We start from the raw sequence: 13150 nt of genomic DNA on the forward strand, positions 1-13150 counted from the left end.
GAAAATCTCTTTTGAAACATGTCATCAACAAACAAACTCCATCACAACTGAAAAATACTCACTTACAACTGTTGAATTTTTATTAATAAACAGCTGAAATATTACGATTTTTAGTTGTAAAATGGGGTAGAATAAGGGGCTAGTCAGGTTTGCCCCATTTTACAACTAAAAATCTTAATATTTCAGCTATTCCTTATTTGATCTTTTTGAACTTGGTATCGTTAGATATTTTTGAACTTGGTATCGTTAGATAGATAATTAAAAATGGTAAATTAAATTGTTCTTGACATTTTTTCATAAAACCAGCCAGTTTAGAGTAATTTAAGTTTAAAACTTTAAATGGCCGCCATTTTGAAATTTTAGGTTGAATCGAGATGAACTGTTTTCTAACACGGGTCTCTTCTACCTTAACATACATACCAATCCATCGTTTTAAAATGTTCAAAGATAAAAATGTTTTTGTAAAAAATACAAAATGGCGGATATCCAGTTAACAAAGCGATTTTGGAAAAAATGTTATTCTTGTTCTTGATTTTCTATTTATTTTGACCTAAGGAATCACTAGGTAACATATGTCCCCACCTTTTTTGAACACCCTGTATATGATTAACATTATTTTAACATAAAAATAAAAGCAAAAAGTTTATAGCAAACCTACGTAAGCACATAAAAATTTGAAGTCCAAGACACGGTTATGTTCATTGAGCAGTAAACACACACTAGAAGCTAAAACATAAGAAACTATGTACAGACTACAGAGAAGTAGCATACAGAGGATACAAGATTATAGGACAACCGTGCGCTTTTAGCTCTGGTATGTTGTGGTGGAGGTGTACTTGTACTGAGCAAGGAAGAACCCAAACGACAATGGTCCCATAGCATTGTTGTACAGCAGTTGTAGCGCACAGGGTCTTCCTACAGCGTGAGCGCTGTAGTACGATGGCGAGGAGGAAAGGAGAGCGGGATCGGACGACAAAAAGAATTTACTCTAGACACCAGCGTCTGGTGCTAGACACCTGTAGAAAATAATGTCAGACTATTATAAATATAAAGGACTGAATTTGCAATGGAATTCAGAAATGACAAAAGTAAACAAAATAACAATAATTGAAATTAATAACAAAAACCTGACCATAGTGGTGTAATCTACACTTATAAACATTGAGTAGTTATTCACAACGCTTAATTCCTGAACTAGGTTATCTGAATCTAATCAAAATTCAGGTTAATGAAACATCATAAATATTACAACATATATTTCACATAATATGTACAAGTTTACATATATTTAAAAATAAGTACGTTACTTTACAGCCATGACAAAATATACAAAAAGTGCTTATAAATTAGGTAAAGTAGTGAATTTTTCACATCACTGATGTAAAAAGAATAAATAAATGAGACTATACAGAAGGTTATTTACAAAGGTCATCTAGAACTTCTTATAAATTAGGTTATGGTTTTGATCATTTTTGTAACTAAAATATTATTTCGCTTGTTATGTTATTTACAAGTGAAATGGCACATATAAGTAGTAAATTGCATTTCCCATTATTCTTTTAAGAGCTTGTACTATTTTTTATGGAGAGGTCGTCTTGAAGTTAAATTTAGTTACATTTTAATCAGTTACCGTAGCTAATTTATAAGAAGTCTTAAAAGAGAGGGAAATATTCATAACGATATAAAATTAACTTGCTATATAGACTAAAATTCTAATTTAAAAAAAGAATAAAAATATATTAAAACCTATCAGTCTTAAAAGAATCATAAATAATATGAGAAAAAATCTTTAAAACAAAACTAATTAATACAGTAATCCTCAGTTTTAACAAAACTAAAGGAATCGACTTGTATAAAAAGAGTATAGGTAGAGTAATAACTTAATTACATTATAGTATCATTACAAGAATTAGAAAATCTTATACTACCAAACAGTTATCTTTCATACAAAATACATATCTTTGGTAATAAAGCTAATTATTATAAGTACATACATACTCAGAAGAGTAACAGGAGGGGTTAATTGAGAAACCAGCAAGGACTTGAAAGTAGAAAAATGCATTTTACGACAAGGTGTAACAAAAAGAATTTAAATTGAATATACTTTGAGAATATTGTTGTTTTTATGAATAATTTTATTCAATAGCTTATTCGTTTGTTCGTGTTTACTGTCTGAAAAGTCTGACATATTAATAATTTAATAATAAGTAAAAAGGTGATTAACTAAAATAAAAAAATAAGATATTTTTCAGTTTTGAATCCAGCAATTACCAAAATACACGATATCAGCCACAAAAGTGCGTTCCTGATAAACCCTACTAACGCTTACTAGAAACTGGCATATCTTCAAAAAAGAACTAAAAAATTACAATTGAAAAGTGTTAATTTTCGTAAATTGAAATATTTACAAAAATGCAATTTTCATTTATAGTTTAACACTGTGTTGTACACGATAGAACTGCTGGTACTAGAACTGGTAGAACTGGCGTACTTTTAAAAGATGTATTTTTTTATGTAAAAAATTTGGACTTTGAGTCACAAGTAAAAATATAAAGTTAGTAATCAGTTCATTTTATTGAGTTTTAGCCTCTTAGTCACATTTAAATATAATTGATGTAAATAACTGAATTTATTCTATCTAGATCGTTGCAGTGGGCTACTAGTTTCAAAGCTCTTTGGAGTACTAGACATCTTGTTTCTTCATTTGAAAAGTCAAAACATAAGTTCTGTATAATCAAGTCTTGACCCACCTACAAAGTATTGTTTCTCCTATTCTAGCTTAAATGTTTATGACCAAAGTGTGTGGAAGTGTTATACCTATTACTAATGTTGACCTTAAAATAATTATGAAATGACAAAACATTATCGGTCTGAAGACTGCAAGTTAAAACTAGTTGTCCTACTGTGTTCTAGATCGCATAAATGCAAAGTATTTGCAACAATTTAAAGTTAATAATAAAGTGTTTCTAATCAATCCGGTATGAAAGAAGACTACATAGAATTCAAAATAAACAAAAATTTTTTTATCAGCTATAGTAATGAAGTTTTATGGTAACTTCTTAACTGAAGTATTATGTCCATTTGTAAAACGGAGTATTATAGTGTAACTGAGGGAGCAGGAAATTCTTAGAACAACCTGAAACAGTTTTCAGGACTGAGATGAATTCTCCCAGTAAAGTAATATTGATTGATAAAATGTTGATTGTATAGTATTGTAAGGTTTGCAGTTAAGTTTTTCCAAAATTGTATTAAACAAATTAGAAATGGTTATTTTTTCAAAGCTATTATTGACACTGTCAAATATATGTTGGTACTTGACAAAAATAGCATTGGTACCAGTTTCAAGGTTATTTGATGTTAGCAAATTTACCAGTCACAATGGGATATACAACTAGACTATTGGGAGTTAATAATTAGTGTAGGATGGTGCCTTGTGGAGCTTTGTTACTGAAGTCTGGTAAACTGTTTTCTTTAGCCAGCACCATTTCTTGGCAATCTGAATACTCCCAAAAGAGCCACAAGTCTCAATTTGTTTGTTAAAACACTGTCCTAACTTTCAACAATGTTATTTTTAGTCCTTACAATCCATCTCTAGTATATCAGCAGATTGAAACTTGAGAACAATTCAGAGAGAAGAGCATTGGAACACTAAGGCAATCATCTGCAGCCGCTCGAGTAGAGAACGCTTGTGTCATGGCAATCATGTTTTGTTACAAGTGTTCTGGAAGTGTGACGTAGCAGTGGCAGACATACATAGTTTAAGGTAAAATGGACTTTTCCTACGCTAAGTGTGACTACATTACGTTTCGAATGGATCTCCTCTCTTTTTCAAGTGACCTAAATATCTACATTTACCTAACGATCTACTTTAGATATTGGATAGGGTGGTTAGGTAAATGTAGATATTTAGGTTACTTGAAAAACGGAAGAGTTCCCTTACCTCCCTAAATGTAACGTAGTTAAGAAAAGTACGGGAAAAGTCTATTTTACCTCAAATTAAAACACAGATATATCAGTAGCAAAAGTGTTCTCGATGAAGGACAAAATGTGGCAACATTCAGTTGTACATGTGTTCTGGCGTAGAACACCGGAAAATACAACACAATGACAGATCGCAAAAGTGTTCTGAAGAACATCAGAGGACGTTCAGTTGCAGATGTGTTCTTCTCTCTTGTACCGGCACAAGTCACACTTGACGTCACAACACCAGACGAAGCGACAGTGACACTTCTCTTCCACCTCTTTCACCCTCGTTTGGTACCCTCGGCCGCAACACAGCAGACGACATCCGTCCAGTCCCGGACTGCCTCGGTTACAAAGCCGACCCCTCGTACCCAGCACTCCCAGCCTGTAAACAGCATCATGATTTGTGAAACTTTTAATAGACTCAACATTTGTTTGCGTTCTTTCATAAAAAGTTCCAAACTAAGAAAGAAAAAAAACGAAGTCGAAATTCCTCTAATTTTCCCCTTAATCCCACAGTCCATAATCCCTAATTTATCTATACCTGTAAAGTAAGATGTTATATAATATTTTCTGAAAATAAATCTGTAAAAGAATACAAAATATTTGTAAAGTGGACTTGTTATGAGTAGGATACCTAATTGATCATAGTCTAGTAAATTTGGGGGTTTCAGAGGGAGAAATCTGGTACGAGGTAGAATTTTCCCATCGACTTCTAGCATGCAAAACACATTCTTCCCACTCTTCTTCTAGTCTTCAAAACCCACCTTATCCTCCTTGCTTGTTCCTATTGCCACATAGGGGCTGAATATCATCCCAGTAATTATTGTGTTGTGAATTTTTTGTGTTAACTTCCTGCAACTCCTTTCTACGATAAGTTGTATATCCGCTCTTTCTTCCTTAATTAATTCCTAGGCCTTTATGACCTTTCCTTCAAAAACCATGTCTACTTAATTAATCTAGAGTTATCTTCACTACCAGAAAAAAGCACTTGATACTTCAACTGTGTGGGAGTCAGCCATCAGATATTGCAGAAGGTACTCTAAATCTAGGCGGTGTACAGAGGTATTTCATCGCTTATGACACGGTCATCATCTTAAGACCACGAATCTACAGTGTGTGATAGTGGAAGAGACTATTCATGAAGATAACACTGAACATAGTTTTGTGTTTTCCCGAGCTGTAGTTATAGTTGCTGAGAGAAAAATCTTTTAATTGCAATGCTGTAAAGTACATTATACTCACGTCTCGTTACGCTCGCAGTAATCCGGTGATTCCTCAAGGTATACGAGCTCTGTCCTGTTAGGTTGTTTAAGTTCTCTGATGGCAGCTCGTAATTTTTTCACTCTTTTCCTGCGTTTCTCCACCATTTTGACGTACGAGGCTCCTTCAAACCTGGCCGTGAGAATGTCCCCGACTTGACGGAATGAGGGCAGCTTTCGCCAACAAACACGCACACTGCATGAGCCAGACATTCCGTGGCACTTGCAAACTCGCTGCATCTGTGATCGGATTATCTGTGAATAAAAATAGTGTTTTTGAAAACGACATTTTAAGGAGTAGAAAATCCACCGCTCTTTTTATTGGTTACAAAACAGGGTAATATCTAAAACTCCCAAATAACTACTAAACCCTGTAAAAGCACCTGATATTTCATTTGGGTCAAAATCAAAACTCCTCTAATCATATACATTTATCCATCCCTGTAAAGATATTGTATTGTTTCAATGATAATTTACGAACATAAAGCTGTACTGTATATTAAATTCAAAAACTGTTGAAGAAAACTCACATAGTGTTATGATGTGTTATGTATCTATTGGCTACATTAATGTGCTTCATTATATTTAGTTCTATGTGTAATTTTATGGACTTAGTGGAACATTGTGGAGTCTGTATGCCATTTTTTTAAATATTGATGTTTTGATTTGATGTTGTGGGTTTACGGTATTGATTACAGCTGTTTTTGTATGGTTTTTTAAAGTTATTTTTATCAAATATTGTGTGTTTTTCAAGCGTAATGTCCCGAAAAATTCTATTAGGCCTACTATCTACTTCCTTTATTGAATTATATTAAATTTTCTAATTCAGTTGTTTATAAGTTAATGCTGAAATTAAAAAACTATTAGTTACCAGCATGTAATGCCTATTATAAACATTAATTGGCATTACATTAAATGTTGTGCCTAATTAAGTTAGATGTTTAAAAAATTACATACCCTCCTTCCCGCCTCATTGTTGTGAAGGTTCATTAAGCCTTCGGCAGTTTCATGGTTTTCTCGGGCGTCCACAAATTCACGACTGAACTTCTCTCCAAAATGGATATCCTGTAAACCACTACATCTGTCATTATCACAGGCCTACAGAACATGATGGTGAATTGAAATATACATACCTAGAATATAATTTGTATGGCTTTTATAATGAGCCGCACAGTAAATGTTGTAAACTCAATACATAAAATGCTGCAATATAAACCGCTTTCATATCAACGCTCCAAGAAAATTTTCTATTTATTGTTGAAAATTGTTTATTTATTCTCCATAATAAACACCTAATTCTTTCATCGTTGTCACATGGAAATTTTAAATTTACAAATTTTTTAATTATCTCCGTAACTGATGGGTATACAACAACAACACTTCAATACACAAAATTATTTATTTTTTAAGCTCTACAAAATGGTTTGGAGAAATGATATTTTATGTTTTTAGGGTCAAAAATGGAAAAAAATCTATTGTTTACCCCATAAAAACCCCCCATAAACCCCATTTTCATTGTCTGATTATGCTGGTTCGCGAACTCATTCAAATAAGCAGGACCAAATTTCATCAAAATAGTATCATTTATGTTGGAGTTATCGCGCTAACGGACATATATACATATTCACATATATACATGAATTTGAATGGATGGTGTTTTTTTTCCTCTGGGGACCTCAAACTGAAAAAGTAAATCGGTTGGTAATAGCTTATTCCCTATATGGGAAATTCGCTAAAATGGTAATTTGTTTTGAAGAAACAGTTGTATATTTTCTACAGCTGTATGATAATTTCACTGCATGATTAAGTTCACTGCATGGAAATGATCACATGCCACGACTGTAAAAAGTACCAAAATAGCCCATTTCCGCTTTATTCATTCTCACTCGCTAATCAGCTGATTTCACTTTTGCCATTTATAAAACACAAAAAACCAAGTAAGGAAATACCATAACTAAAAAAACTAACATAACCTAAATAAAATTGTAATTACAGTACAGCTAAAAAGTTAATCTGTGTGTTATTTAAATTTAATCATGGTGATAGGAAAAATTTGTGTGTATTACGAGCACAAACAGTCATAACTGCTCTCAAAATGTATGGCCAAATTCGGCTTACTGAATAGTCAAATTGATAATAACATGTAAAAGTACTTACTTCAGAACAGCTTCCCCACTGCCAGTTCTTACGAGGTTTTCTCAGTCGTACACGATTGTCGCAACTACATTCTGTCAATTCACCTCTGGAGCAAGCACGGGTCACCGCGTACGCAACACCAGCTGACGAGATCGCGTACACGAACGCTGTTTCTCGACTTTCTGCAAAAATGTTAATTTTGAGCTAGTATACAATATTTACCAAAAGAAAGAGTTAACAACACAAAGAAGAATTTTCTGTATAAAGAAAGTTTGCATCCAACTTAAATTCTTGTACACAGGGTGTCTGGTCATCAGTGTTACAAAAATTAGTTGTTTTAAAACTTAAGTGGCTCACAGCCAAAAATGTTATATAAGAAAATAATTTATAATATACATAAAGTAATAACTTTATGCATTAATCCAATTGTCCACTTAACTCAACTATTAAAAAGTCCAAAGGTTTTAGAATAAGGTTCAAAGGAAGACTTACAGTAATTGTAAATCCTAACATTATTGTTACAGATTAAAATACAGAGACATAGTTTTAGATGGCATAGGTCTCAGTTTTTGTAACTTACTGTTAATTTAATGTGCTATTTGGAAAGAAAATTATCCTCATGTTAACGTAATATCTTCAAAAGTCCAGGGGACAGAGCCCTAGGTCAATATCAACAAAAAAATAAGATAGAAACCTTAAAAGGACTGATGAGTTTTAAATAAGTCAAAATACTAAAGTTTCATTGTTGTACACGAAGAAAGATTACTAAACTTTCCAATTCAAAGATATGCTGAAGAGTTCGGTTAGAGAGCAATGACTTTGGTTTACAATATAATTCAGTCGAGGGTTCTAGAGCGTTATAGGAGCATTTTATTATCCCTTCAGAGTCTTTATTGTCTCTTTAGCTCCTTCCCTACTTTACTACTACCATCTGCTAAGTCATCACTTTGGTATTATGAGACTGGTTTATCGCTTTTGTCATTCATCAGAGGTTTTAACACTGAGTTACCTTGAGTTTAATTAACAAAACGTGTTCATGTTATGAGCCAAAATGTATAAAATACAACAAATTGTTATTTAGGGTTTTTTATTCAGTTGGTTAGTTAGTTGATTGTTGATGCAAGCTGTCAGGCTTGTTGTTCTTTCTTCTTTGACAGGTAATTTAAAATTCTAAATTAAGGTATTTCATAAAATAGGTCAGGTCTCAGTCATTTTAGTAAAAAAATAATTAAAATAACAGTAAACTTGAGTAAAATACCTACAGGTTGGCAATATTTTTTGTTGTTGTAATTAGTTTGTAAATACTTTAAACACTAACTTAAATACAAGTTTCACTACTTATTTTAAAGTTCGTTCTTCAATAGTTTATTAGATAATTTTTTCAATAAGATTAGAAAATGGCAGACATTTTTACTTAAAAAGGAGTTTAAAAAAAACCTCATTCTTAATTTTCTTTTTATTTTGACCCATATGATACTTCCTAATTTTAAGTACTTATGGGAAACATAGTATAAGTCAAATTAAATTAGAGTCTTTAATACATCTTGTATACTGAACGTTTAAAGATAAAATGAGAAATATTTATTTCAAATGACGTGTTTTGTATTAAAACAAATAAGTAAAGACTGCTTGGCTAGCAGACACAAAAATGTGATTTCTTCTAAACTCTGTTTTTATTGAATCAGAGGTAAACAGTAAGACCCCATTAGACTTTATGAGTCTGTCTAAGCTAGATGTCCTTTTTGTTGCTTCTGTTTATTTACTCAATTCCTGTTAATGGCCTTTTTCTCATTTCATTTATGTGCAATAAGCTACTTTATTAAGTACTTTGTCCTTTTACTCATTGTCGTTACTTCTAAATGAGAAAATGAACCATCCTAAGAGCAATGCAAGTCTGTGATTTGTGTAGATTTACTGAAACATTTGATAAAAATTGGGCCTGAGAATCATTATGAATAAAGCTGTTTAATTGTTTACGAAAATTGATATTTTAAGATGATTTAATTGGTAAATTAATAAATAAATAAGTTCTATTAAAGATTTCTCTACTAAATTTTTACCTCTCATTTTTGTCTACATTTAAGCCACTTAACTCACTTTTCTAAGCACTTTAGCGTAATGATCAGATCCTAGATTAGTGCATCGAAGAAATTTCCCATGGTATCCAACTTATTTCTAATATATCTGACAAAATAAAAAAAATTACAACATAACCATTTCAATTAGTACTAGTAACCACAGAGAAAGTAAGAGGCAGAGGAATCATTCATTGGTACACCTAAGTGGTGTCTAGCACTATTCTCTACCGGTACTCCTAACCACCATGGTACTCTTTTTCTCCCTCGCCATTACATACAACGATCAAGCTAGAGGAAGACCCTTTGCCCTGTGCAATAGAACATTCCGCACAGTGCTCGCCATTCAGGCTCTTCCTTGCTCGCGGAAAGCGCACAATCGTCCCATAATAAAGTATCGTCTCTACTTTACTTCTCTGTGCAGTAATTAAAGTGTGTATTTTTGTTAATGATCAGCTGTTTCTTTGTAACCAAAGTTTTATTTAAGCACAACAATCAAAGACAACTGTCAACTGAACAACAGACTCAACAAACCGCAGTTGGTCTTTTCCGTAATACAAAATCCTAACGCTTCTTTCTTTACGATCAAATGTTATCAAAATCCTCTATCAAACAATAAAAATAATTACTTCATCACATCAAACGTTACTTACTTATCGTGACAACTTCTCCGAAAACAGAAGAAGTGTTGCTGAATGTCGTACAGTTCCATCTGCTCATATGGAACTGGTGTTGGCATTCCTCTATGCTCATCTTAGCACCGTTGCCAATAGCCTGGGGAAAAGTTATGCAAATTGAATTAACGGTTTTAAATACATATGAATTAAGTAGTTTTTTAGAGAATTAAAAACAATATGGTACCGGGATGATAAAATATTTGTGACAAATCAACCAAATATCTGATTGGAGAGTTTTGTATTTGGCAAGTTATATTTAGACTTCACAGAGACTTTTTTGATTTTACTGTTTACTTTCTTTCAAAACGTTGCATTTACTCTCCCTCAGAAATCACAAAATAAAGACTGAATTTGATATGAATTCTTCTTGTTTCTAAAAGAAAATGTTATAAAAAATAAATGAAACATTCACCACTTAAGAATGGACTAGTTTGAATATTATGCTTAACCCTTCAAGCCCCATAGATATATTGGCAATCAAGAGTAACATGCCCCAACAATATGAGTGCAACTCAACAAAACCGTCTAAGAACTGTTAATGATTTGTGCTGCAGTCTACGAGTAAAGTTTAGAGCTACATTGGCCTTTGGGTTTACCAGTGGAACAACAGGTCCTGATCAACAAAGGCTTTTGTCTCCTTGGCCAGAAGATAGCATGACAGCACCATAGATTAAGGGTTCAAATTCTGTCTAAATCAAATCAAGTGTGCGAATCATAAGGAGTTCAAATGTCTGTGACAAAGCTTGCATGGTGGGAGAAGCATGACTAAAATAAAAAGTTGACAGCTTGGATAAAAGTTGACAAGATGTATGTATTTGTAATTCCCCCTCATATCTCGTGTCAACCAAAAACAGTCCAAGTTAAATCAAATCAAAAATCCCTAGGATCAAAGGGTTAAGGACCCCATAAAAGTATCTGGCTTAACCTAAAAATATTTATCTCAACTTGACTAACCCCAAGAATGTTTTCGCTGAGGCCACAAAGTTGTTGTTGCCTCTCCACCAGGTACTGCAGTCTGTGACAGTTCTCCTTGTGACTCAGTCCTAGCCCAGCTCCTGTGTGAGGTCCTTGCAATCCCAGCAACCTACAAGAGCACATCACATTAGATATCTCTTATGTTATCTAGTGGTCACAAATTTGCTGTTGTTTCTCTTTGAACTGCAGTTATTACTGCACTTATTAGCAATAACTGCAAACTAATAACTGCATAATAATCACTGCAACTACAGTGCTTTCAAACAGCCGTGGCACCTGACAGATTAGGAGACCCCATGGACACCCTCGGGGTCTCCTAATCCCTCAGGTGCCATGACTGTTTGAACGCACTATAAAAGCCTTGTTTACACCGGAGTTTGGAACAAAATGTTTGGAAACTTTACTTTTTGTTGGTAAAACTTGTTTGTAAAACAAAAGTTTACAATAGATAGTGCATACTTTTCTTTCATTTTGTTGAAAACAATTTAATCATTGTGTTCCCGAGAACACAAGGTCAGTCCCTCTCGAGGTAGACACATGGTGGTGGATAGGCGCGGGGAGTATCAGGGAATTGAAGTACAGAAAAATACTTTTGTTCCAAAACAAATGTTTTCTTATGTTTGGAACACCCTTTGATATTTACCGACTTCTGGTGAGAAACAAAATTTTAATTTCTGTTGTAAACACTAAAAAATTGTTTCCAACATCAAAATGTTGCTGTTCCAAAAGTAGTGTTTCTTGGATTTTAGGAACATTAGTTGTAATTTTAAACACGTGTTCCTAACTCCGGTGTGAACGCAAAACATATATATTCTTTTTTTCTTACACAAAATGTATTAGTTCAATCAATTGGGTTAAAATAATTTTATAAATATATATTTTCTTTGAAGAGTCCCTTAAACACAAATTAATGTACAATTGCCAGAAATGACTTACCGTAACTGTTTCCAAACTGAAGTTTGTTTCCCACCTACCAATGTCATAAAAACTATCACTAAACTCTACCCCACTGTAGTTCGAACATTTAATCTATAACCTAGCTGAAATTCCTTTTACAGACAGATCATTTCATTAACATACCATTTTCTGTTACCCTCTTTCCTACCTTCAAAAAAAAACATGAAATCTGTGGGTGCACACCCCTATTTGTCGCTAATATAAACACATGCTACATACACTCCCTGGTGTCGAGCTAGGGGTGGCAGGCACATGTAACCAGAGTTTATAGCTGGGGAGGGCTGTGGTCGCAGGGGCGCAGCCCCGTTAAGTTTACGATCTCAGAAATCTACTTGGCAGTCAATCGGCATGTAGGTCGTCTTATTACTCATATAAACCCCGCAGCGCCTGCCTCTCGTCATCGTACAACTCCCGCCTGCCTAAACATGTGTCGCTTATTGCCGCCTGCCTTTGTGCCTGGAGTATTTAAATTGCCTGCCTTTGTGGAAAAAGGTTTGTGTATTGGAATTGACATTGAGTTTGGGGAAAGTAGACATCTCATCCTGTTGTAAAATTAAAATCTGAACCGCGTAGACTAAAATATTTTATCTTATTTTAGGATATTGTTTGTGTTTCACTGATTGGTTAGAATGTTCTATGAGGAAATCATTAGTTCATAAATAGTTAAATTTATTTTGTTAACATAGTTTTCAGTTCGTAAAAAACAAGAAGCAAATAATCCTACTCTAAACACGAGCGATTTCTGTTTGTGTGAATGTTTGTAAAATATATCTCTCATATATATATCAAAACACTGATTATTTTAACTTGGCTCTGCCCCAAAAAAATCATTCTCTCGAAGAAGTACCGTACCAAACTATTGTTTGCACACTTTAGTTTAACATTGAAATTTATATTGTTTTAACTATTACTGTAAATTAACCACCCAGTTAACCTTGCTGAGCAGGACTCGGTCCCCTCTGGTACCAAACAACAAAAAGCTCTCTACACAAACCGGATGAAAACGTTAAAAATTTATTCCAAATTATAAGGATGATAAATGTGCAGGGTGTAACAGGATTACATATGTCTAATCTACGGCTTTGATCTGCGGAGCGTATGAAGA

At 33.5% G+C, this 13150-nt stretch overlaps 1 protein-coding gene across 1 annotated transcript in view; it reads right to left on the reverse strand.

The window, feature by feature from the left end:
* Positions 1 to 2902: 2902 nt before the first annotated feature.
* LOC128996393 (protein Wnt-4-like) overlaps positions 2903 to 13150 on the reverse strand; it is a 55061-nt gene continuing 44813 nt past the window's right edge. The window contains exons 2-7 of the mRNA XM_054421701.1: positions 11068 to 11197; positions 10090 to 10210; positions 7383 to 7543; positions 6183 to 6290; positions 5209 to 5480; positions 2903 to 4348 (exon numbers count right to left, since the gene is read on the reverse strand). Of these exons, the coding sequence (XP_054277676.1) occupies positions 4147 to 4348; positions 5209 to 5480; positions 6183 to 6290; positions 7383 to 7543; positions 10090 to 10210; positions 11068 to 11197 (994 nt within the window). The 3' untranslated portion in view covers positions 2903 to 4146. The remainder of the gene's footprint in view (positions 4349 to 5208; positions 5481 to 6182; positions 6291 to 7382; positions 7544 to 10089; positions 10211 to 11067; positions 11198 to 13150) is intronic.

Source organism: Macrosteles quadrilineatus, unplaced genomic scaffold (assembly GCF_028750875.1).
Source record: "Macrosteles quadrilineatus isolate MER2022 unplaced genomic scaffold, UCM_ALF_1.0 Scaffold_6__1_contigs__length_79288215, whole genome shotgun sequence".
NCBI classification, from domain to species: Eukaryota; Metazoa; Arthropoda; class Insecta; order Hemiptera; family Cicadellidae; genus Macrosteles; species Macrosteles quadrilineatus.